The following is a 24,885-nucleotide window of genomic DNA, read 5'->3' as shown; positions in this document are numbered from 1 at the left end:
ACTAACAGCCACATCAGCTTCTGTATGATGCTTGCTCATCCTAGACAGCCACCCTATAAAAAGGAGCCATTTTAGAAGCTCGGGGCTGCAGTCGCTGTGCAGGTTTGGGGGGGATGCAGTGCTCCAGTCTCTTCGGAGGCATGGGTTGGCTGCAGTCCCTGTGCAGGTTTGGGGGGCTGCAGTCCCTGCGCAGTTTGTTGGCTGCGCAGGTTTGGGGGGGCTGCAGTGCTCCAGTCTCTTCGGAGGCATGGGTTGCCTGCAGTCCCTGCGCAGGTTTGGGGGGCTGCAGTGCTCCAGTCTCTTCGGAGGCATGGGTTGCCTGCAGTCCCTGCACAGGTTTGGGGGGCTGCAGTGTTCCCCTGTGTGGGTTACCTGCAGTCCCTGCGCAGGTTTGGGGGGCTGCAGTGCTCCCTTGCATGGGTTGCCTGCAGTCCCTGTGCAGGTCTGCAATAAAACCTATAAAATTTTTTTATTTTATTTTATTTTATTTATTGATTTTTTAGAGAGAGAGGAGTGAGAGAGAGAGACAGAGAGAGAGAGAAGGGGGAGGAGCAGGAAGCATCAACTCCCATATGTGCCTTGACCAGGCAAGCCCAAGGTTTTGAACCGGCGACCTCAGTGTTCCAGGTCAACGCTTTATCCCACTGTGCCACCACAGGTCAGGCAAAACCTATAAAATTTACTTTGTGTCTGCTGTGGCCTTTCTCGCCGGGATGTAACATGAGACAGTCTGGCTTTATACTCTGTAAACTTAACCACTGCTGAACTGGTAAAGAGCTATGTGGTATAAATTCAGGTAGTGCTAAGTGTTGTAAAGAACAATGTTGAGAAACAATGGTTTCTTTAAAGAGAAACAAAAGTTCTCTTTAGACCAGGGGTTGAGAACCTATGGCTTCTGAGCCAGATGTGGCTCTTTTGATGGCTGCATCTGGCTCACAGACAAACCTTTAATAAAAAAATAATGTTAAAAATATAAAACATTCTTATATATTACAATTCATTCATTTCCTACCACTCATGTTCATGGTTGCGGGTGGCTGGAGCCAATCACAGCTGTCCTCCAGGACACCAGATTTTATTGGATAATGCTTAACATACACAGGTCGTTGTATGGCTCTCATGGAATTACATTTTAAAATATGTGGCGTTCATGGCTCTCTCAGCCAAAAAGGTTACTGACCCCTGGTCTAGACGAACTGTTCAGGGATGGCACTTAGGAGGAAGTGGCATTTGAGCAGAGGCCTGAAGGGATTGAGCTGTGTATGTGGGGCATGTGGAGGTTCAAGTCCCTCGGGAGGAAGCCTAAGCTGCCATGGAGCTGGACTCATTCTGGGCCCCTTCGTTCTGTCTGGCCCCAACAGGCTTTATTGAAAGAATGAAGGAGTGCTGGATGGTATCAATTTCCCTTCAGGTCTGGGCCTCTGACTCTCCCCCATAAGCCAAAACTCAGCATGGAGACCAAAAAAAAATACTGTTTTATTCCCATCTAGAAGCATAACAGTCCCGACTGCTCTGGCTGGAGGGCCCCCAGCCATCCCACCAGGCTCCCAGCTTGCACTGTCTTCTGGGAATGACTAATCAGAGGGTAACGGGGATCCAAGCCTCCGGCCCTTGGAGAAATGATCCAAATCACCCCCCTCTTCTTTCTTCCCTCCCCATCTGCCACACTTTTACTTTGTTGTGTCTCCTTTTCTTCTCCCCTCTCCTCCACCCTTGTCTCCTTCCCTTTGTCTGTTCTCCTCTCCTATTCGGCCTCCCTCTACTTTTTCCCATTTCTTCTCCCTTTAGCTTCGTCTCTTCCCTCTCTCCGCCATTTCCATCTCCTTGTTGTCTTTTCTCCCTTTACCTCTCCTTTCTTCCTCTTACTTTCTTCTTTGCTTTTCCCCTTCACCCCCTGCGCTCCCTGGACTTAACATCTATTCCTGCCAGGTTGTCCCCAGGGCCTGCTGTCCTCCCTCCCATCAGTTTGTCCTTTTCTTCCGTCTGTCCAGGCCTAACCCTGTTTATACCTCTTCCTCACATTCTAAGGAAGCCCTCAGAATCCACCCTGGCCTCCACCATCCTTCACACCTGCAACTCCAGGACCTTGGAGACCACTGACAACTCCCCCTCAGGCCCAGAGAGGTAACTGCCAAGATGAGGTCCCTGGGTGACCCAGGAGATGGCCAGAGGGACTGGGGTGGCCTCCTTGGCTTCAGCCTGCTTATCTTTGGGATCAAAGAATGCCCTCCCGCCCTCACAGTGGAGGGTGGCGGGCAGGGGCCTGAGGGTCAGGACTCTGGGGCTCTGCCCCAGCAGTCCCTGAGCAGGTCCACGTGGAATAAGGCTGCCCCTGTGAGGAGGCGCGCGGCGAAGAGGTGGCGGCAGGGCAGACGCCGAGCGGCGTGGATGGAGCAACTGCAGTGCGTCAGAGCCCCGTCCAGGAAGAAGTCTGAGGTGCCATCCTTAAGAGCAAAGCCGGCTCCAGTCATGTGGAAACCCCAGGTTCCGTGCTGCCTGGCGAAGGCCAGCTCCTCAGCCACCAGGTCTGCCAGCTCTGGCCCACAGGCTGCTCGGAACTTGGCCAGGGGCTCCAGGTCCACCTCCTTCTCTCCCAAAGGGCAACAAGATCTCTTTGGTCCCCTTGGATCTTCTTCACGTCCTTCCAGCAGGCTGTCCCCTGCAGCCAGGTACATTTTTCTTGTCACTACCCATTCTGGATCATCTTCAAACACAGTTCCTACGGGGGTACCGCATACGAATCCATTCTCCAGCCCTAGACACCTCCCCCCTGTGTCCACACTCTCCCTTCTTTTCCTTCCTCTGCTCTTGGGACTCCCAGACTGAGCTTCCCCTCCATCTCCATTCTCGAGGTCTGTCACCCTTGTGTCCCCTAGCTGGACCAGAACTATGTCCTCCAGGCCCCTTCTTCTTTTGATCCCCAACCTCACTCCTTTCTCTTTCACTTCTGGTCCTCTCCTTTCATCTCCCCAGTGCAGTCCCCTTTGGTCTCTGTTCTCAGGGACCAACTCCAGTGGCTTCTCCAAATGGAGGCCCCTCCAGTTTCTGACCCCCAGCTCCCCTCCCTTCTCCACTTCCACCTGAGGCCCCTTCTGGTCTCTGGTTTTCAGTCTAGAGATCTTTTCATCATGCACCCGTGCCCCCCTGCAGGTGCTCCCTTCAAGACTCCTGGCCCTCTCATAGTCAAACTGAGTCCTCCTGCCGGCTGTGGTCTGCAGGACTCTAATCCTTCCATCCTCCGGCTGGGCCACCCTCCAGGTATGCCCTTCCAATCTTCTCAGCCCCTGGTCCTCCAAGTGGGGTCCCCTCCAGACATAACCTTCCAGTCCCCAATCATTCTCACCCTCCAACTGGGCCCCCCTCCAGCCCCTGATCTCTGGCCCTCTGAAGTGTTCGTTCTCCAGTCGGGCCCTTCTCCAGACACTTCCTTCTAGCCCTCTCACCTTCTGGTTCTCCAGCTGGACACCTCTCCAATATCGGATTTGCAACCCTCTCCCCTTCTCAGCTTCTAACTGAGCCCCATCCTGGCCTCCAGACTCCAGTTGTCTGGCCCACTCCTCCAACTCAGTGCCTTTCCAAATACTTCCTTCATTTGGGGTCCCTTCCCAGTCTCCATTCTCCAGGCCCCTCATCCTCTCCATCTCCAGGTCGGGTCTCCTCCCAGGCTTGCCCTCTGGCCAAGCCATCCCACAGTCAGGGTCATCGGGCGCCACATCTCCTGACGCATCAGCCCACTGCATGGCCACCAGGTCACGAAGGCACTGCGCCATGCTGCGGGAGGGACTGAGGTGGCGCAGCAGGCGTCGGCGGTGGCCGCGCACCAGGGCACACGCGTCCAGATCTCGGGCTGCCTCGAAGGCGCGGAAGCGCACCCACATGTCGCGGCGGGACGCCCAGTTGCGCTCGAAGTAGTCGACGAAGGCGGCTGGGCCGTGGGCGCGCAGCTCCGCTAGCGCTTCGGCGTAGGCGGCAGGTGACAGGGCGCCGGCAAGACGACACAAGCGCGGCCACAGGCCCGGGTCCTCACAGCCGGCGCCGCCCAGCTCCTGCGCCTTGCTGAAGAGCGTCTCAAGGCCCTGCGCGCGGCAGATCTGCACGCGCGCGCCGGGCAGCAGCTGGCGCACGGCGGACAGCTGCGCGGTCACCTCTGGCCCCGCCGTCAGGCAGCGCACTCGGCCCTTGACATCTGGCGCGCTCTGCAGCAGCGAGGCCAGCGCAAAGCGCAGCAGGCTGGGTGTCCCCGGGCGCGCCACGCAGCAGGCGGCTTGGCGTGCGTGGCCCGCACCGTCCACGCACAGCACCGCCAGCAGGTCCAATGCTCCCTGCAGTCCTGGCAGCCGGTCCACCAGGAGCATGCGCGGGAAGCGCCGCAGCAGCGCCCGCGTGCGCGACGTCAGGAAAAACACGGTCTCCACCACTGCCTGGTTCTCCATGAACACCAGCTTCACCTGCGGGCCAGGGCAGGGAGGCAGGGAAGGAGGTCAGGGTATGCCGGGCGTTGCCATGCCCAGCTCCCCGGACCTCCGTTTCCTCGGCTGGGGGAATTGGGAATCCATTCATTTATGTGGGCATGCAGTTATTACTTTTACCAGCAGGAGGCAGTGCAGGGGAATGGTTAACAATGTGGGCTCTGGAGGCCAATTGCCTGGGTTAGCGATCTGGCACCACATCTAATAGCTGTGTGATTTTTGCACACTAGACAGCCTCTTTGAGTCTGCTTCCTCTCCTGGGAACAAGGTGTTCATTTCTTCAGGCGCTGAGAGGCAGTCTTAGGCAGTAGTTCTCAGGGGTTGGGCACTGGACAGCCAGCATCAGCATCACCAGTCAGCATCTTGACAGAAATGCACCTTCTCAGGCCCACCCCAGACCTGCTGAGTCGGAAACTCTGGGGGCGGGACCTAGAAACCTATTGTGCCAGGTCTTCCAGGAGATTCCCATGAGCGCTCCAGTGTGAGAGCCCCTGGGGGAGTAAGAAAGCACATAGACCACGAGGTTCGAGTCTGGGCCCCACCACTTTCTAACCTCATGACTTAACCTCTGTGCCTCAGTTTCCTCCTTAACCTCCTGTTCCTCTCCTTCCCCTCTGGGAACTGAGTATTCATTCCCTCAAGCACGGAGAGTGCGATCCCACAGAGCCTCGGGAGCCACACTGCCTGCGCTGAGATGCTGGAGAACTGACTTCCGGTGGTGTGGCTTCCGGCAACTTCCCTGACCTCCATCTCATTTGTAAAATGATGGTGATGAGAGTATCGCTGTGATTGGAAGGATGAAATCAATGAAAGCATTTATAATGCTGCCAGGCATAAATGATCTTACTATTATTCAACAATACTCACTCAAGTAGGAAGTGCTTGCTAAGCGTTCCTTATCACTTTAATTATCCTCTCTGTTCAAAGACCACGTCCTCATAAAGGTCTTTGCAGACCGCCCAGCCAAGCAAACACTCCGGCTCTCTCTAACCCCCTCCGGCCATGGCACTCACCACCCTGAAGCATGTCACATCTTTACTTGCTGATTTGTTTGTTACCTATTTGCCTGCCCTAAGATGTAAGTCCCACAAGGATGTTGTTGCATTTCCGACACTAGCCCACAGAAACAGCTCAGGGCACCCTGAATGAGTGAGCGCACGGATGCGTGAGTGTGCGGTGACATCCAAGGCCCACGTCTCTGGAGCGTTGGTTAGAGTATGAAGTCTGTTTTTGAATCACGGGTCTGCCTCTTAGTAGCTCTGAGCCCTCGGGCACGTGGTGAGGCTCAAATGAGATCATTTGTGTCGGAAGCTAGGAATGAGCTGCATGTATCAAATCCCAGCTACTACCAGTGTCTGACTTGAGTGCTCAGCAGTGTTCAGAATGGTAACCCTGCCTCCTTTCTGGAACTCGGGTCTCTCTTGGCTTCTGTCACCTGAAGATGCCTGGCGGTCCTCCCTCCTCCCAGACATGTCTGCAGTCTCCTTTGCTTCTCCTCCTCCACCCTACCTCTAAATGTTGCAGTGCCGCAGAGCCTGTTCCAGCCCATCCTTTTCCCCTTTCCTAGGGTCTGCCAAGGTGACTTCACACAGCCTAGTCACCTAGTCACACAGCCGTCACCTCCAAGCTAATACCTCCAGTTCTGTATCTCCAGGCATTAGACCTACTTAACTGCCTTTGTAGCAATGTGGCCCCTTGGATACCTCATGTGTCCCTTGAGACTAGTGGCCCAAAGCCATGCTTGCTTCTCACTCCCCCAACCTGCTCCTTCTTGGTCAGCCCCATGTCCACCAATGGCTCTACCATCCACCCCATAGCTCAGGCCCAACATTCAGGGCTAATTCCTGGCTTCCCTCTTTCTCCACCCTCTCCATGCAATCCATCCCTAAGTCCTAGAAGCAACCTTCATAATGACTCGAGAATCGGACCACTCTCCCCACACCCACAGACACCACCATTTCTCACCCAGGTTACTACAGCCGTCTCCTCACTGTACTTGCTACCTGTCTCCACCCAGACTCTCTTGTCTGTTCCCCACAGGGGTGCCAGAGGGGCATTTTCAATACCCCTGTCCCAGCTTAAATGCCTTTTCCAGGACTTTACATCACACTTAAATTCAGAATTCACCCGCGCTACGGGCCGCGCAGTCAGGCCGCAGGACCTCATCTTCCGTTCCTCTCACCTGCCTTGGCCTCATTATTATTGCACAAAAGCCTCTTAATGGATCAGGGAGATTAGCAGCTGAGTTAGAGCCCCTTGACCAGGCAGGCAGCCAGGACTGCTTCGGCCAGGCCCTGTCGGAGCTGACTCAGGCTGCAGAACCAGGATTCCAACACCGTCTATGCACAGTCTCTCCACAGATGTTCTGCCATTACCCGATCTCATTCCACAAGACCAGTTACAAAGCACTGCACAGTTCTAAACTCCCAAGGTTAAAAATAAGAAATGCCTAGTAGAATCCAGAGAACAAGGCAATTTCCTAACCCTGAATCATACACTCAACATCTCACACAGTATTGGAATGCAATCAATTTCATGAAAAAGCCGAGTAAACTTACCACTGAATTAGTTACAACACTACTATAATTTATTTTCAACCATCATTCATTTTTATGCTCTTACTTTATGATTTAACTTATCTCAACAGATGTTTCCATCTATTAGAACTGCTCTATCCAGTACGGTAGCCATTAGCCAATGTAGCTAAATTATTTAAGATTTAAAAATATATTTTAAAAAATCAACCCCTCCCTCAGTCACACTAGTCATATTTCAAGTGTCCAAGAGCCACACGAGGCCAGTGGCTACTCTACCGGATATCCCCAATCTAGAACATTTGCATCATCACAGGACGTTCTATTTCTGGTCTAGAAACCCATGTAAAGATAAAAGTCATCGGACGCTAACTAGACGTATTGTGGCGATCGTTTCACAATATAGACGAATATTGAATCACCTGAGACTAACATCATATGTCAGTTACAACTCAAAAAAAATTGCAATATGTATAAGCGGGTTAGAAAGCATTTACATGCTTCTGTAGTACGAGGTCAGTTTTTTATCTTTTTTTCCTTGGGAGTCAGGAATAAGAGAAAGGCAAACACAGCAAAATACAATATATTTGCCTTGAGACCTGCCCAGGGCTGGCAAGCACTCAGCTAATTAGAAGCTGATTTCTATCCTTATCGGGAAAACTTAAGATTTCTGATTCTGGGTTTTCTTTTTAAAGAGGGCACATGAGCTTTTCTTGAACAGCCATTTGTTCATTAAATGGCATTTACTGAGCACCTACTGCGTGCTGACACTGTGCTAGGCCTTGAGAAGGGACAGAGGCAGGCCCCAGTCCTGGCCTGTTGGACCAGCTGAATGTCCACCAGCAATAGCAGACCAGTGTTAATGTCAGCTGAAAGGACCAGCGACTGGCTAGTGAGGAGCTTCGGGGCCCTGGAGCCAGGTTGTGCAGAGGAGACAAATCCAGGTTCCTTTACGTATCAGCTGTGTGACTTAGGAGCAATTTCTGAACTTCTCTGTGCCTCAGCTGTTCCCATCTGCAAAGGCAGGGAGCGTAATTGCATCAACCGTGTAGAGTTGATATCAGGATTAATGGGTTAATCCACATAAAGCATGTCGAAGGGTGCCTGGCAAGAGGTGTTTAGTGAATGTCAGCTGTTATGAGTATCTCCTAAGCATGGAGGACATAGTAAAGAGAATGCCCAATGGCACTGAGGTTGGTGAGGGGGCCTTCTGAGTGATCAAGGGTCACTGCTTAGAGTGGACCATTATTTTCCTTATATTGCAGATACTGGAAACTGAGGCTGAAAAATTCCAGGTATTTAGTAAAGATTAACTCAGCAGGTCTGAGTTGTCCAAACCCTGAACATCCCAAAGAAAGGTTTGGCTCCTGCTTGGCTCCTGGGAGAGAGCCCCTAAGCCCTTGGAACGTCCTGCCTGGCAAGAATGTCTTTGTTTATCTGGGGGCCTTGGGCCCCTCTAGATACATAGTCTATGCTAACAGTGTGACTTATGGTGGGGTCTTGGGAAATGCAGGAGCATTTGGAGGGGCTGGTGACTAAGGTCAGCCATGCAGGCAGGCAGTCATGTCTATGTGCCTGAGCCCCAACAAAAACCCTGGACACCAAGGCTCAAGTGATCGGTTCTGGTTGGCAATATTCTATGTGTGTTGTCATACACTGCGCCTGGGAGGACCAAGCACTGTCCACACAATTCCACCAGGAGAGACAACTGGAAGCTCAGGTCTGGTTTCTCTGGGACACTGCATGTGCCCTCCCCCTCTGCTCATTTTAATCTGTATCCTGTCTCTATAATACACTGTAGCCAGGAGTGTGACAGCTTGGCTGAGTTTTGAGTCCTAACTGAACCTGCAGGTGGTCTTAGGGAGCTACACCCGGGGAGTGACTGCCCAAAGTCATGGAACTAACAAGTGGTGGGGCTGGGTCCAAGTCATTAAGAATGGTCGGGAAAAAAGGGAAGAAGTGGGGGGGACTATGTGGGTGACACTTAATGGCATGTGATGACATTCAATGAAAGTGGAGGATACATAAGTGAATGATGAATTTATCTACTAAATATTTACTGAGCAAATATGACGTGCCACGTGCTGGTTCAGGCACTGAGTAGGGTCACCCTGATTCTTCGAGTGGGAAGAGACAGGCTGCAAAACAAGATGAAGAAATACACGAGACCATTTCAGGGACCTAACATGCTGAGGAGAGCAAACGCCACACAGGAAGCCACTTCTCTGTGTCAGGTGCAGTTCCAAGGCGTGAACTCTTTTGATCCTTATAGTAACCCTATACAACAGGTACTGTTAATTACCGCCTTCATTTTTCAGATGGGGAAACTGAGGTGCGAAGAGACTCAGCTGCTTGCCCAAGGTCACACCAGTAAGCAGCAGAGTTGGGAGCCTGAACCGAGGCAGCTTGGGCGCAGGGTCCATGTTCCTGACCACTATACCCTGTGGCCTCCACAGGAGTGATCACACAGGCCTGACGCAGAGGCGTTGGCTTGAATCATGCTGGATGGCTGTCCATGTGCACAGACAGAGCAGCCCAGGGAGGAGCAGGTTTGAGGACCTCAATGAGTGTGGGTGTCATCTCAGACACATGGATCAGTGGCACTGGGGTGGATCGACCACAGAAGGTGGGTTCCACAAGCATGAACATCAGAGACCACACACTTTCCATCCACATCTCTTCCTATACGTGAGTGTCTGTCCTCCTCCTGCAACACGTGATCAGAACAATCCTGTTGTCCAGACTATTCCAAAGATGAAATTGAGGGAACAGAATTAATAGCTAAACCATTCAGGGTTCCCTATTTTCTGGGCATTGTTTCTTTTTTTTTTTTTTTTTGTATTTTTCTGAAGCCAGGAACGGGGAGGCAGTCAGACAGACTCCCGCATGCACCTGACCAGGATCCACACAGCACGCCCACCAGGGGGCGATGCTCTGCCCATCTGGGGCGTCGCTCTGTTGCGACCAGAGCCATTCTAGCGCCTGAGGCAGAGGCCACAGAGCCATCCCCAGCGCCCGGGCCATCTTTGCTCCAATGGAGCCTCGGCTGCGGGAGGGGAAGAGAGAGACAGAGGAAGGAGAGGGGGAGGGGTGGAGAAGCAGATGGGCGCTTCTCCTGTATGCCCTGGCCGGGAATCGAACCCGGGACTCCTACATGCCAGGCCGACGCCCTACCACTGAGCCAACCGGCCAGGGCCTGGGCATTGTTTCTTTACACACACACACACGTGATCCTTACACAACAATCCTAACAATCCTATGAAGTAGTTATCTATTACTATCCCCATTCTACAGATGAACAAATTGAGGCTCAGAGAAGCTAAATAACTTGTTTACAACTTTTTGGATGCCCACAGCCAGTAAATGGAACAGCTAGAATGAAAATAAAGCTTAGCATATAGCACTATAAATAAAATCAAGTTTCTAGCTGTTACTGCATCGCCCAGAATTGGCTGGTATGGTGTAAAAAGTGGCTGTACGGCCAGGGAACATCTGTCTGGAAGCTGCAAAAATGCCAAGACTTATCGTATTTCCCCATGTATAAGATGCACCTTGTTTCAAAAAATTTGGGGTCTAGAAATTGGGTGCATCTTATACAGTGGTTGTAGATTTTAAAAAATTGTATTTCCTGCTTTATGTGCTTGTTTTTGCGCTCATTGTTGAAGACAGTGATTCATCATCAGACACAGATGAGGACAGCTAATAGATGGGAGTTTTGACAGTGATGAAGAGTTGTATGAATTTTATGAGGAATAAAACTTGAGTTCAATAACTTTATGTAATACATTTTTCTTCAAATTTCGGGCCCCAAAATTAAGGTGCGTCTTATATGTGGGATCGACTTATACATGGGGAAATACGGTAGTTGCAGGACGCCTGTGACTGCAGAGCAGGAAAATGTGCCCAGCTTCAGACAGGGCTCAGGCAGACCCTTGGTGAAACTGCCCTCTGTGAGCCTGTGACTTGTCATTTGCCAAGTAATCATGGCTCTCCCATCCCAGGCACTTGGCGGGACTAAACCTATCTGCCCTCCTGCAATTAGGCAGGATTATGTGACTTGCTTTGGCCATAAAATGTGAGTAAAACTGACCTGACCTGATGTGGCACTTGTGGGCAGAAGCCTTAATTAACGTCCCTTCCTGACAGATATGGTACTTATGTTGGGACGGAGCCCCATCTTTCTGCACCTGGATGCCACAGCCATGGTGTTTTTACAATTCTGGTGACACCTCCCGAATCAGGCCTGGAGCCCTCATCCCCACCTCAGGCTTGTTCCTCACCTTACCCTGAGTCGGGACCACCTCCATGCGTGGGAGAAAAGCACCGCCAGGGGAGAGAAATTTTCTTTTCTTTTCTCTTCTCTTTCCTCCCTCCCTTCCCTTCACGTCCACCCCCGCCCTGAGGCTGGATGGATCAAAGCAGCAGAAAGATTTCTCAGGGAGGGGCAGCGCTCTCGCTGTTCCTCCAGCAGGTGGAGCCCGCTCCCGCCTCTAAGCCTTTGCATTGGCTGGTCCCTCTGCCTGGACCTCGCTTCCCTCTGAAGACAGAATGGTGGTCAACTAACTGTCCCTGTCCTCGTTATGGAACACAGCACCCTTCCATCTAACGCTTGATCTGGGTGCGGGGGTTTCCACTTTGTTAACACGCATCAAACGGTATACTTACCATTCATGCATTTCTTATACATGTAGTTGTTTAAAAGACATTGGTTTTTGTTTTTTTTTTTAAAGTAGTGCCTCTCATATTTTGAATCCTCTTCTTCCTAGCACCCAACCCTACTGACATTATATCATATTCGGATGTGCCTGTCTATTGCTGGTTTGTCCCACTACAATTGTAAGCTAGTTCTAGCAGTTACCTCTGCAAGGAGGCCAACAGCCACCCGTGGCTATCTAAATTAAATTTTAGTTCGTTACAATGAAATAAAAATTAAAATCCAGTTCCTCGGTCTTACTGGCCACATTTCAAGCGCTCAAATAGCCAACGTGGCTGGGGCTACCCTGCTGGGCAGCGCGGAATCAGACCATTCCCATCACCGCAGGAAGTTCTACTGGGCAGCGCCGCACTAGAGGGGTGAGTTCTCTGTGGGCGGGGACCGCGTGCGCCTTCTCCGCTACTGCATCTCCAATGCCTCAGTAAGTACTTACTGAATGCGCGAAGGAATGAATGAAAGGAGTAAATGGGTGGGTGGGAGGATGAATGAATGAATGAATGAATGACCCACCCCAGCCTGCCTCTCCCGAGACCCCACCTTGGCCTCAGGGTCAGTGTGGAAGAGCCCCTCGAGCACGCGCAGCGCGTCGATGACGCCGTGGTCGCGGTCCTTGCAGTAGGAGAGCAGGCGGTGTACGTCGGCCGGGGCCAGGAACTGCTTGGAGATCTTGTTGGTGGTGCGCACCGGCAGGCAGGTGTTGGCTAGCAGGCGGCCGGGGCGGAAGTAGTAGGCGAACTCGATCGGGCAGGCCGGGTGCGAGTGGGTCAGCTGGCACTCCGTCACAACGAGGCGGTCGCGCAGTGGGCTCAGCTTGACGATGATGAAGGCGGGGCAGCCAGCCTCGTGGTGCCTGCGGGGGGGGGGGGGGGACGACACACAACCGTGCCTGCCGTCACACCACCCTGCTGCCCTCTTCTGCCTTCTCTCTTTTGTTATTATTATTATTTAAAATTAAGAATTGGTTTCAAGCATAGAGAAGAGCAGAGGGCCTTAAGAATATGCCAGGTGTCTGACCTTGGGTAAGCCACTTCAGGTCTCTGTGTCTCAGTTTCCTCATTTGTTTTGTGTGTGTGTGTGTGTGTGTGTGTGTGTGTGTGTTTAAAAGATGTATGGGCTGACCTGTGGTGGTCCGGTGGATAAAGTCTCGACCTGGAATACTGAGGTTGCCAGTTTGAAACCCCCAGGTTTGCCCGGTTAAGGCACAAAAGAGAAGAAACTATGAGTTGATGTTTCTTGTTCCTTTCCCCTTACACCCGCTCCACCTTTCTCAAATCAATAAATAAAATCTGTTTTTTTAAAAAAGAGGTTATTATAATAGCTTTCTCATAGGGCAGCTGTGAGGATTAAGTGTTGATATATGGAAAGCACTCAGACAGTGTCTGGAAGGTGGCGGGCCCTGTGTTTGCTGTGACTGTGTACCCACCACCCCAGTGCCATCAAAAGTGAATGCATGTTTTGTTATTCATGTCAAACAATTTTAAGAAAATAAAACATTTCAGGTATTTCTGTATCTGCCTCTGATTTAGCAATAACAAAATCAAAAGTTGAGGCCCATGGTGAACGGTCTCCAAAAGTGCCTTCCCCCTTTGCCCCCCAAACAGCCCTAGCTGGTATTTAGCATCCTGTGTGTTTTTTATGCCCCCACAAACAATGGGAGTTAGGTTCCTGTTTGAAGACTTTGTATACACAAAAAGTCTCGCAAACTCTTCAGTCGACAAGGCAATACAAGTTTAAAGCCTAAGAAAATGCCACTCCACTTCACCAGTGTGACCACATGAGAGACCGATAACATCACATGTTGGTGAGGATGTGGAGCAACTGGAACTCTCATTTATCATCAACAGAAGTGTACAATGGTCCCACTGCTTTTTTGAAAACTGCGTGGCAGTATTTACTTATGCTGATGGTATGCCTCCCTAGGAGTAGTACTTCCACTCAGGACAAATGTCTGAAGACGGGCACTGCAAGATTGTACTAGAATGTTCTCAGCAAGCAGCACTGTTGGCATTAGCTAAACACTTGAAACCACCCAAGTATACAACAAAGTAGGAAAATAAGTTGTAATATATTCCTAAAATAAAAAAACTCACCAGTGATAAGAATTAACCAACTAGTACTATCTCCAACAACGTGGATGGATCTCACAAACCTACCCTGTGTAAAGGTCCCCCCACATGAGTCTTGTTCACAGAACGTATGACTACAGGCAAAGCTAACCTTTGCGGGCAGTAGATTGATAGCGTTTGGCCTTGAGTGCTTAACCTGAGGTGGCTTCTTGGCACTGGATGTGTTCTGTCTCTTGTTCCAGGTGCTGGTTATATGTGCATTTTTTTTAAGTGGGAGGAGGGGAGATAGAGGGACAGACTCCCGCATGTAACCGACCGGGATCCACAGAGCAGCCCCGTCTGGGGCTGATGCTTGATTTGACTGAGCTATCCTCAGTGCCTGGGAGGGAAAGAGGCAGAGAAGAGGGAGAGGGAGAGAATCAGATGGTCACTTCTCTTGTGTGCTCTGACTGGGGCTCGAACATGTGCATTTTATTTGGGGAAAATCCATCAAGTTGCACACTTGATGCATCAAATGCACACTATGATGTGTGCACTTCCCTCAATGTGTGTTACACTATTTAAGTTTTCTTCTGTGAAGCTGTCCATCTTGGCAGAGACTTCCAGGGTCCCACATAATCATTCACAGCAGCTTCAATAGGCTGTTTTGCAATTTCTCTCCACCTGGCTGGGGGAATAATACCACCCACATCTCAGTAAACTCCACATGGGCAGGACTTTTTGTCTGTTTTGTTTACCCAGCAGCTAGTACAGCCCCTGACACCTGGGAGGGGTGTAGTAAATATATGATACACCAATGGCTGAATCCCACTGTATGCTCCCAGGCACTGAGGCATACCGCCCATCAAAACCAGCCATCACCAAGTCCTGCCTGTCATGCCTTCTAAACTATCCACACCACCCACCTTTCCCACCCCCACTGCCGCCAACCTATTGTAAGTTCTCTCCATCCTCCGGAAACATCTTTCTCCCTTCTTTGAAGCCAGTTAACTCTTGCTCATCCTTCCCAATTCAGAGTCAGTGTCACCTCCTCCAGGAGGTCTTCCTTAATCCCCCAGGCTAGGGCAGATTCCGTCACACATTGGGGTGATGGTCTGATTGGTGCCCATCAGTAATGTATGCACCCCAATGAATGGGGAGCTCCCCCACTGAAACCCCAGCATCTAAAATACATTCACCCTCTATGTAGCAGGCTCTCAAAATAAAGCTCTTAGAAGAATGGACAAACAGCATGGCATCTAGGACCAAAAAATCTTTAGGGTGCCAGCACATTCAACTCTCATTGAGAATCCATGATTGAAGTAAAGATGAGGGAAGGGAAGGAGAGAGGAAGAGAAAAGGAGAGAGGAGAAAGAGTGGTAATTCAAAGGGTGGGCTTTGTTGCCAAACAGTGCAGGTCCAAATCTGGCTTCTCCTCTTAGCAGCTGTGTTATCTTGGGAAAGTCCTTTAATCTCTCTGCCTCAGTTTTCTCATCTGGAAATCGGGGTTAATAATACCAACCTCACATGCTTGTTGAAAGGACTAAGTAAGAGGATTAAGTTATGTAAAGAGGTTAGAAAAGAAGCTGGTGCATAGTAAACAGTTAGCAAAAAGTAGCCACTATTTTCAGAACACCTCTCTTCTCCTACAAGTGCCACTGGTTGGATTTGTTTATACTCCACTCACCCAGTTCTTTTTGATCTTTCAAGTCCTCCAGATCTTTGTGTTTTCAAAAGCTGGTGTGTCTCGGGAAAGGCTGATCAATCCTGTCCCTGGAGGGAGGTGCCTTTGAGAGGGGCTCAGGGGAGAGGGAAGTGGGCATGGTGATTTGGGGAGGTCACTGCAACCTCCAGGGAAGGGGAAGGGGTGGCTGAAAAGAAAGCCTTTTTGTGTTTTCTGGACCCTCAGCCTGGCCTCCTCCTGGGCTGTCGTCTCTTTCTTCCAGTCCATGCCCTGTGCGGTTACACAGGTGACCCTGCTCACAGCCCTCTTGGGTCCCGCAGGGCCCTCAGGATAAAGTCCCAGCCCATGGACTCGGCCCTGCCTGCCTGGGCCTGGACAGCATTCCAGCCACATCTCTTGCACTAATTTTCTCCAGCTCGGACTCAGCCCATGGGCTGTCCCTGGGCTGTGACCCAGTGGAAACCCTGAGGAGCTGGGGGAATAGGAGGACACACAGGTGGCCCCAAGTCATTCTTGAAGCAGCTCATCAACCACCCCCATTGCTGGGCTCCCCTTCCAGGGACTATCCCACAGTCTACCCAGTCACCAGGCCAAGCCCCCTCCCCAGCCAGTCATGCCCCTGTCCCCCATCCCTGGCTCCCTCTGATATTTGTAGAGTATATGCCATATGGGTAAGTCAAATACTGTATATACATAATATACATAAATATAGAAACAAATAAAACCTCAAGATTCCGTTTACTGGTCAACCTCTTCCAGGAAGCCTTCCAGAACTACCCTATAAGCTCTCAGGTGGAGCTAACCACTCTTTTATCCTCCTCTACCTTCCTCTTCAACCTTTCTCTCACTACCATGGGCCACTATTTCCTATCTTTTTTTTTTAAATCATTTGTCTCCTTTTGATCTGAGCTCCTCAAGAGAAGAGACCAACTCTGGGTTCAAAATGCCCAGTGAGGAGAATGCTCATGGTAGCTACTCAGTAAGTGTTACTTGGAATTAGATTTTGTTAACAGAGAAAATCTAGAGTGGATGTAAGCTTCTTTCAAGTTCCAATGCTCTAGTCCTCTGTGTGATGAGGTGTGTTTGAGGCTGTCCTGCTTCCAGTTCTCTGGGTCTCTGTCTCCAGAAGAAGCAGTAAGTAAGTCACTGAGAACAGTAACCTCATAATCAATATGTCAGTCACTACGGGTGAGACTCACTGTCAGAGAGCTCACTCGGGGCTGAGCCCTCTTCTGAACGATTTGCATGTATTAGCTCATTTAATCCTCACAAAACCTATGAGATCAGTACTATCACTTCTCCCGTTTTCCAAGTGAGGAAACTGAGGCCCAGAGAAGGTGAAGTCACAAGTTCAATGTCACTGGCTATTCAGCCGCAGAGCCATCCATGGTCTGCACCCAGAATCTGTGCTCTCGATTCCAGTAACTGCTACCATTTACCCAGCCGCCTGAGTTCCTGGGCCTGGTCTCATGGTGACCTCCCAACAGCCGCATGAAGCAGGTACTGTGATAACCCCATTTCAGAGATGAGAAAACCGAGCTTTGGGTATGTAGTTTGTTGCCCAAGATACCCATCCAGGAAATGGTGGAGCCCGTCTCAAGCAGCTGAAGGCAGAGCCTGTGTTCTTAGGCACTCAACTCTTGCCACAGCTCCCCAACCAAGGGTCCCAAACTCATGCACCCACAGGGGCCAGGCAGGCAAAACAGGGAAGCAGTAGTGCTAGTGAGGCAGCAGAGAGTGGTGGGGTCTGGGGCAAACCTGAGTGCCAATGCCCAGACTCACTGGGGTGGCTGTCTACCACACGGGAATGGGCTCAGCCTATATTAGAAACCTAACAATCTATAGGGAGCGTTCCCAGTTTAAAATCGGGTCAACTGAAATACCCTTTGCCACCTGGATGCTGCTTAGCTTTCTGGGATGTCTCACCTGCCCCTGCTATAGCACAATAGTTGGAGGGAATTATATATGAGCTTGTTCATTTAATGTCAATCTTTCTGCTCAGTCTGAAAGTTCCAGAAAGGCAGGGAATTTATCTGTTTTGCTCAAACACCGCCTCCCCCCCCAACCCCCAGTGAACTATCCCTGGCGGCTCCCAGCACGGAAACTGGCCCTGGATTTACTGAATGGATGGGTTTTTTTCTCTGTTCTGTGGTTTCCTTTGCAGTTCTGTTTCTGAAATCTTTGTATAGGTACAAAACCCACTTTGCTCCTGTTTTTCTGGCTCTGTTTGGTCTCTGGCTCCAAGTCTCCATGTTTCTGGAATTTTCTTAGTCTTTTCTTTCTTCTTCTGTCTCTTGGGTGGCTCTCTGCCTCTCTATGGGTCTTGATCATAAAGTGTGTAAGTGCAGGTCACCCAGTTTCTCACTGTGTGTGTGTGTGACTTTGTCCCTCCAGCTCCCTGTCTGTCTCTCACTGTCAGTAAGCTTCCCTTCTTGACTCTTTCAGCCTCTGTGCAAGGTGTAGTTGGCTGTTTTAGTTGGCATCTCTCTCTCCCAGTCTCTTGTTGGGGGAGGGTTCTGTGCCTACCTCTTGCCTCCTTTACCCCTCCAGCACCCACCAGGGTGGTGGCTCAGCTCACTCACCCGATGGCGGGCCGGCTGGGGGCACGCACGTCCTTGCACACTAGCCGCACGTAGCTGTACTTGAGCACGTCGATGAGTGTGTACAGCGGGGGCAACCTGGCCCAGTGGCAGCGGGTCAGGTGCATGGAGCTCTGGACAAAAAAGAGCGCCAGCCGTTGCTGGCACCACGCATCGAAGAAGCGGCTGAACTCGGCCCACGAGAAGAAGGCCCGCTCCAGCAGCTCCTGCTCTTCCTGCCCCACCATCATGCCGGGTGGGGGCTCCATACTGGGCTGCCTGAGTGAAAGGTGGAAGAAAATGTGCCTGAGGCCACAGACACATCTCCACTTGAGGTATCCCATTCTCTCCATTTTCGTCTTGCCTCTGGTGCCTCTATGGGGGGGGGGCAGGGTTGGATGCACACCCTTTAATCTCTAGATATGAACCTCCATCCCATCTTTGGCCTCCACTCACCTCCTGCATTATTCCAGGGACAGCTGGAGCCTGTCATCCTGGTCCCTAACTCCAACTCTGCTTCCCTCCTCCATAAATGTGACCCAGAGGTACAGTTGGGGTTCCTTTCCCAAAATATGACTCGTATGCTCAGTTTTGAACGCTCCCTTTAATGTGTTCTCAACTCCCAGCCAGGACCTCCCTCCCCTCCAGACGTGTTTCCTACATGCGGCAATACCCTCTAGTGCCCCCAATGATATGGAACTCTCCCCTCTACGTGTCTACACTTGGCTGTACAGCTGTGCCCTCTCAAAGATGCTCCATCTCCAGATGTGCTCCCACATTCAGTCCTGGACTCCTCAGCCCATCATATTCTTCATACACCTGTGGCTCTCTCCTTCCTGGCTATGTGTCCGATGTGCAGCTGTTGCCCCTTCCTCAGGTGGAGCCCCTATGAGTGGTCACATCCAGCTGTGGCCCCTGCTTCCTAGAAATGCTTCCATATCCAGGTGTACTCCCCACATCCAGTATGTACTCTTTCCCTGCAGGTGTGGATCCTATTCACTTGTGGCCAGTTCTCAGAAGTGTCACTAAATTTATCTGTGTCCCCTTCCGGCTCAGACGCGGCCCCCAGTCCAGCGGTGGCCCCCTCCTTTCATCTACAGGTACCAATCTCCAGGGGTGCATTATCGTCCATGACAGGGTCCCACGTCTTCGGACAGGCTTCAATACTCCAGACGCTCCCCGCGTCCAGCTGCGCTCTCCCCACCCCCGTGCAGCCCCTCCCACCCCGCTCTCACAACCCCTCCCACCTCCGCCCGCCGCGGCCCCTTCCCACCCGCTGTCCCACCCAGAATTGCCTCTTCCCTCCCCCAGATGTGCACCCTTCCCGCCCCTCCCCACTCACCTACCCGCCCCGGAGCGGCGTCCACCTCCCACAATGCTCCGCGCCGAAGCCCTTGCTCCCGGGATGCACCGCGCGGCCTCCCGCCTCTCTTCCCGCCGTGCCTCGCGCAGCGGCTTTTTTTCCCGAATCTGCTTTTTTTTTCCCCGTCAGTCACTACTGGAACCCTTAGCCACATCCGTAGGTCTTTTCCCAGCGTGCTCTGCGGGAAGGCTTGCCCCACCACACCCCGTCTCCTAGCAGCCCCCGGGCCTGGAAAAACTACAACTCCCAGTGTCCACCGAGGGGCGGGGAGCGCGCCCCGCCCCTCAGTTCGGCCCCCGCCCCCTGCCGCCGAAGTCTGCGCGCGAATTCCTTGGCGCGAATTTGGGACCGCCGTGGAGTGCCCAGGGGTTCCGGGTGTGACGCCGAGGACTGCGGCGCGCTGGGCCCGTGTGAGGCAAGTGGGGTCTACGGCCTGTCGGCCAAAGGGGAGGGCCGGGTCGAAGGTGGCGCGGCCTGGAGCCAGTTGGACGAAGAGGGTTTCTTGAGAGGCCAAGAAACCTCAGGCCACCTGGGGCGGGGGACGGGGGGCGGGATGGTTAGGGTAAGGCTTAGGTGGGTTGGGGCGTACGAAAATTGCAAAGGTCGGTGGATGCGGGCCCCATGAAAGGTGGTGTGCTAGGGAAAAGTGCCATCGTGCGCGGGGCATGAGACGAGTTGAAGGGGAGGCGGGGTCAGCTGGATGGAGGTGGGGTCAGGGGAGGTCAGTGGTCAGGTCCAGGTCTTGGCAAAGGCCTTATGAAGATGGGGAACCTCCTGGTTGGGCAGTGATCTGGCCTTGTGTGTATTTGATCGGGGGGCAGGGCCAAGGAAGGGCCCTGAAGGCAGGACTGCAAGAAGGTGGCCTGGGTCTGGGGAGGGGTGGGGCCAAGGAGTGGGGAACCAGAGGTCTGGGCTTCTGGTTGCCCAAATGGGCGGAGGCAAGAGCAAATGATCTTGATGTCCTTAGGCGAGGGGAAGGCTGGAAGGGTAAGGGGAGGGCACTTGGGAGGGGGAGCTAGCATGTGAAAACTGAGGGGGATTGGTGAGGGGAAACAGCAGAAAATGGGATTAAAGGCGTCACTCTCCAGCCTCCATCTCTGACTTTTTTTACAGCCCGAGGAGGAGGCAGGAGGGAAAAGCAGAAAAGTCACGTCTAAGGAAGGCCTGAGTTTCATCTTATCTTAGGCTCCACTGGGAGCTCACTAGGTGTGCAGATTTCTCCTCTGTCCCCAGACCTTCTGATTCAGTAGGTCAGGGAGTGGGGTGGGGATATTTAAAACATGAGTCTCAGGTGATTCTCAGAACTGGCATCCTCCATTTCGGGTATTCATCATTGACCAGCTCTGCATGCCTGGGACATCCTCAAAGGCTGAGGCAGAGCAGCGCAGTTAGGGGAAGGGTATAAAATATTTCACAGGGCTGAGGTATGGCTAGGGGAGCCGACAGCCCAGGAAATGGGAGCTTTTATTAAGCAGAAGAAATGCAGATTCGAGCCTTCTGGCCTGTCGTCCTCAAGCTGTTCACCACTAGATCCTTTTGCACCACTCCTTGTCACCGTGGCCTCCAGGTTTTGAAAGATCCTGCTTGTGACCCCTCACTTTTTCAGCAATGTTTGTTTCCCAAGTTTTAGTAATCAGAGACAAAGCTGTGCCACTGTATTCAGTGCTGGGCCCTGTTTTAGGTCCTGTGACCAAAGCACTGAACAAAACAGACAGAATTCCAATTGTTAAGCCTAAATTTTAACTTCCATGGCTGAAAGTCTTTTGAAAAGAAAGGGTTTATTGTTTTATTAGTCATTGCTAGCAAGAAAAGGCCAGGTCTTGGGGCATGATGTCTGGACCACCAGCAGTAGGGACAGGTGGAAAAACCATGCAGGCCCACTGTCCTACAGCTGTTGAGCATTTTTATACATCAAGTAGAGGGAAGAGATGTAAGCCATCCTGAAAGACTTTCCATTAGCTGGAGACAAAGGGGGTAGGTGGAGGGGAAGCGAGGCCAGCTCTGGGATGGGCACAGTCAGTAAGGCAGAAGTGTCTGCCCATGTAAATGGGCTGTGGGCAGCAGATTGGAAAGTTTGTAACTAAATGTAGGCTCCATGAGGAAGGGGAGCTTCTTACCTTGTTGTCAGACTTGGAATTCTTTCCACATTAATAAATATCCATGACAAATTATTCTGGTCGGAAGAGAGGGGAGTTCCATCTTTAGAGGGAAATGGGTGTTTCTGATTTTGTTGTTTTTTCCTTTCTGAAAAAGAGGTTTATTTGTTTTGATATCTACACAAGCAGTCTTGTCACCAAGTATTTGGATGTCTGTTTCAGGACAGCTGACAGGAGAAGAAGAGGAGGTGTGTGGAAGGGACAATTCTGTTGCCATCATGCAGCGAAGTATCATGTAAGGGACCCTGTCCTGCTTCCTGTCTTAAACTATCCAAGTCTCTGCTTCTCTCTAACTCTGCCTTTTCTTAGAAAAACACAAGTTGTCATTTTCCTGAAGTTGACCAGTATGGAAAATGAGGAGTATATTAATTAAACATTTTAGGTGCAAGGTTCAGAAACCCTGACCCAGTGGTCTTAGTTGTCGGTGGTTTTGCTCCCCAAGGAACATCTGGCAATGTCTGGAGACATTTTTGGTTGTCACAGCTGGGGCAAGAGGGGTTAAAGGTCAGGCATGCTGCCAAACATGCACAGGACAACAGAACGATCTGGTCTAGCATCGGCCATGCTGAGGTTGAGCCCTCTGTACTAACACATGCTGGTTTCTGGGAGAGAAGAAAGGGGATTACTTGGCTTGTGAAGTTGGAATCTTCTGGAGTTAATAGTTGGATCTAGTCGCTAAAACTTCGCCCCTAGCCAGCTGTTTCTCTCTCTTCATCTTTCAGCTCTGCTTTCTTCCATGTTGCGTCCTATTGGCAGGCTCTCTCCCAGGGCTCTGGCACCATCAAGTTAGCCATCCCAGTGGAAAGAGGCTGTCTTTGTCCCTGCTGATCCAACGAAGGGTGGGCTCATGTTTCATTGGCCCAGCTTAGGCCTCATGCCGGTCCCTGACCCAGCCACAGGGGTGCAGGGCTCTGGTTGGCCAGGCCTGGGGCATGTGCCCAGCCCGGTCATGGGTGAAAGAGCAGGCCCATGCAAATCTCAGCTACTGAGAGAATTTGGGGAAGGGCTGTCCCAAGAGAAAAGGGGAGGATTGTCATCAGGAGATGAGAATGGATTCTAGACAGACACAGACCTGGACACCCACCACACAGACCTGGGAGGCGGTGGCGCACGCAGATCCCAGGCTGCATTTTTCTTGTGTGATGAGAAATCTGGGCTAATCTGTCCCTGGAGCATAATAAGTGCTTAGTTAATACTTGTTAAAGGAAGATGGGGATGTGTCATATCTCTCAGGTTGGTTAGGGCAGAAAAATAAGCAGCGTTGCCTCCTCTGTCTGAGCCTCAGTTTCCGTATCAAAGGGGCTGTTTGAAGTCTTCTGTTACACACTAGGGTGGGAACTGGTGTCAGAAACTAGAGGCCATCACGGATCAGAGGGGTTTTAGTGCTGTTATCATTCCCTCTTTCCTCCCTTCTGTTCCTCCAGGTCATTTTTCCACCCCAAGAAAGAGGGCAAAGCAAAGAAGCCAGAGGAGACATCCAACAGCATCAGAGAGACAGAGCCCCCTCCAAAGTACGTAACGGGGCTGGGATGTGGTGAATTCGTTCTGTTATTAGTCAGGACTCTCTTGGCTGCAAGTGTGACAGTCAAGAATGTCTCAGGACCCCAAAGGGAGTTTTTGACTTAAGTAACTGGGAGCCCAAAGGTCTGGGCAGCTTCAGGCACAGCTGTATTCAGGGCCTCCGAGTTGTGTTCAGGGCTTTGTTCCACCTGTCTTGGCTTCATTCTAGAACTGACTTTCTCCAAGAGGCCAAGCTGGCCACTGGCCGCATTTTCATGCCATCTCATCTAAGTAGAAGAGAACAATGTTCTCCCCTCCAGCATCTACCCCACAAGTTCATGGGAAGGCCCTGCTTGGGTCCCGTGATCACCTCTGGGCCAGTCAGCTTGCCCAAGCATGGACTCAGCCTAGAGTTCATTCACATCCCCAATTTGGGACCCTGGGCAAGTAACCTCACTTCCTGTGTCTCAGTTTCCTGTTATGTAACAGGGCATCATAATCTAATCAGGCTTTTTCTGCGGGTTTAGTGAATTAACACATGTATTTGTAGAATAGTTCTTGGCTCATACACTTACTGGCTCAGTAAATGGTAATAATCAAGTCATATTTTTTTCCCAACATTCTTGATTTTCAGATCTGCCCCTTTTGTGTGTGCATGGTTATATATGAATTATATATGCATTTGTTTTCTGTGATATATTTTGATTCTTTAAAAAAATTATACTGTGTATATTGTTCCTTAACTTGCTTTCTCCAGCAACATTATGATCAAAGATTTTTTTCATTCATAAACACAGAGGACTATCTCATCCTTTTTACCTTATGCCTGGTGTTTCATTTAATGAAGATGTTATAGAAATTGTTTACCATTCCCCTGCTGATGGATATCTAAGTTGTTTCTAAATTGTGGTTGAAACAATCTATATTGCAATAAGGGACTTATGTGTTTGTCCCCTAGGGCACAGGAATAAATTTTTTTCCAGCGTGGATACCCCTATGTAGATTATACATGATAATTGTTAATATGTCAACTCAGAGAAGTAAGTTAAGTAAACATTTGAAGTCTTTCCAATAGTCACTGTCCAGAGGAACTACTGTGACCTATAAACATGTGTGCACCTAAGAGTTACTGACACATAGTAGGTGCTCAATAAGTATTTGTTGAGTGAATATTTCCTATACTTATATATTACATAGCATGACAGTCATTTAGGTCATTATTCCATCTCAAGTCGCTGGCACATTCCTGATGTATACCTGCTATTCAGTAATATACACCTTTATTTTTAAATAACAAAGGCGGGATTATGTATGCAAGTTGCAGATATACATTGGCAAACATTCATATATTTTTATATTCATGGACTCATTCTGTACATATTCATTTATTCAGTAAATTTCTATTGAGTATCTTCTGTCAGGCGCTGTTCTGGGTCCTATGGCTTTAGCAGTGAATACCACCACCAGCAGCTCCTCTCGAAGTATTGATCATCGGCTTTTTCCACATACAAAATGTCTCTTTAAACCTTTGCCATGATGCTTTGTATAAACCCACTTTATTCATGTTGGTGGTGTCCCATAAAATGAGTGTGCCATCGCTGACCTAACTAGGGAGTTGTTTGTCTACCTTCGGCATCTAGATTGTGGGCCCTAGGAGTGCAGACACCCAGGGGAATCAGCCTGTCCTCAGCACCCTCAGCCACCGCCATATTGCAATGTTTTGGGGGTCTGTGCCTGTACTCTTCACCAGACTGGGAGCTCCTCGGAGCCCAAGTTGGGAGTAGTTGGGCTGCATAGGGCAGGTGGGCAGCTGTGCTAGTCAGTTGTCTAGGGGCCCAGGA

General features: G+C 50.8%; 2 protein-coding genes across 5 annotated transcripts in view; one reads left to right on the top strand and one right to left on the bottom strand.

Moving 5' to 3' along the window:
• Positions 1-1,078: 1,078 nt before the first annotated feature.
• Positions 1,079-20,041, bottom strand: ZSWIM9 (zinc finger SWIM-type containing 9). Its single transcript, XM_066372562.1, has 6 exons — positions 19,978-20,041; positions 19,588-19,862; positions 19,368-19,495; positions 18,029-18,304; positions 12,255-12,567; positions 1,079-4,448 (listed from the first exon to the last, which is right to left on the bottom strand). The coding sequence occupies exons 1-6, from the start codon at positions 20,039-20,041 to the stop codon at positions 2,271-2,273; spliced, it is 3,234 nt and encodes a 1,077-aa protein (XP_066228659.1). The 3' UTR covers positions 1,079-2,270.
• LIG1 (DNA ligase 1) overlaps positions 19,556-24,885 on the top strand; it is a 36,878-nt gene continuing 31,548 nt past the window's right edge. For 3 of the 4 annotated variants that reach the window (XM_066373883.1, XM_066373884.1, XM_066373881.1), the window contains exons 1-3: positions 20,500-20,594; positions 21,707-21,779; positions 22,969-23,055. In XM_066373883.1, the coding sequence (XP_066229980.1) occupies positions 21,763-21,779; positions 22,969-23,055 (104 nt within the window). In that variant the 5' untranslated portion in view covers positions 20,500-20,594; positions 21,707-21,762. Of the gene's footprint in view, positions 19,804-20,499; positions 20,595-21,706; positions 21,780-22,968; positions 23,056-24,885 lie in introns of those variants that run through there. The other variant, XM_066373882.1, reaches the window with a different exon arrangement.

The sequence above is a fragment of the Saccopteryx leptura genome, chromosome 3 (genome assembly GCF_036850995.1).
Source record: "Saccopteryx leptura isolate mSacLep1 chromosome 3, mSacLep1_pri_phased_curated, whole genome shotgun sequence".
NCBI lineage: Eukaryota > Metazoa > Chordata > Mammalia > Chiroptera > Emballonuridae > Saccopteryx > Saccopteryx leptura.
This window is presented reverse-complemented; position numbering and strand designations above follow the sequence as displayed.

Coding starts and splice junctions, on each gene's coding strand:
- ZSWIM9 (XM_066372562.1), bottom strand. CDS start 20,041: ATGGCACTTTTCCCTAGCACACCACCTTTCATGGGGCCCGCATCCACC. Junction 19,496..19,587: donor CTGCTAGGAGACGGGGTGTG/GTGGGGCAAGCC, acceptor AAAAAAAAGCAG/ATTCGGGAAAAAAAGCCGCT. Junction 18,305..19,367: donor CGCCGCTCCGGGGCGGGTAG/GTGAGTGGGGAG, acceptor CCTTTCACTCAG/GCAGCCCAGTATGGAGCCCC.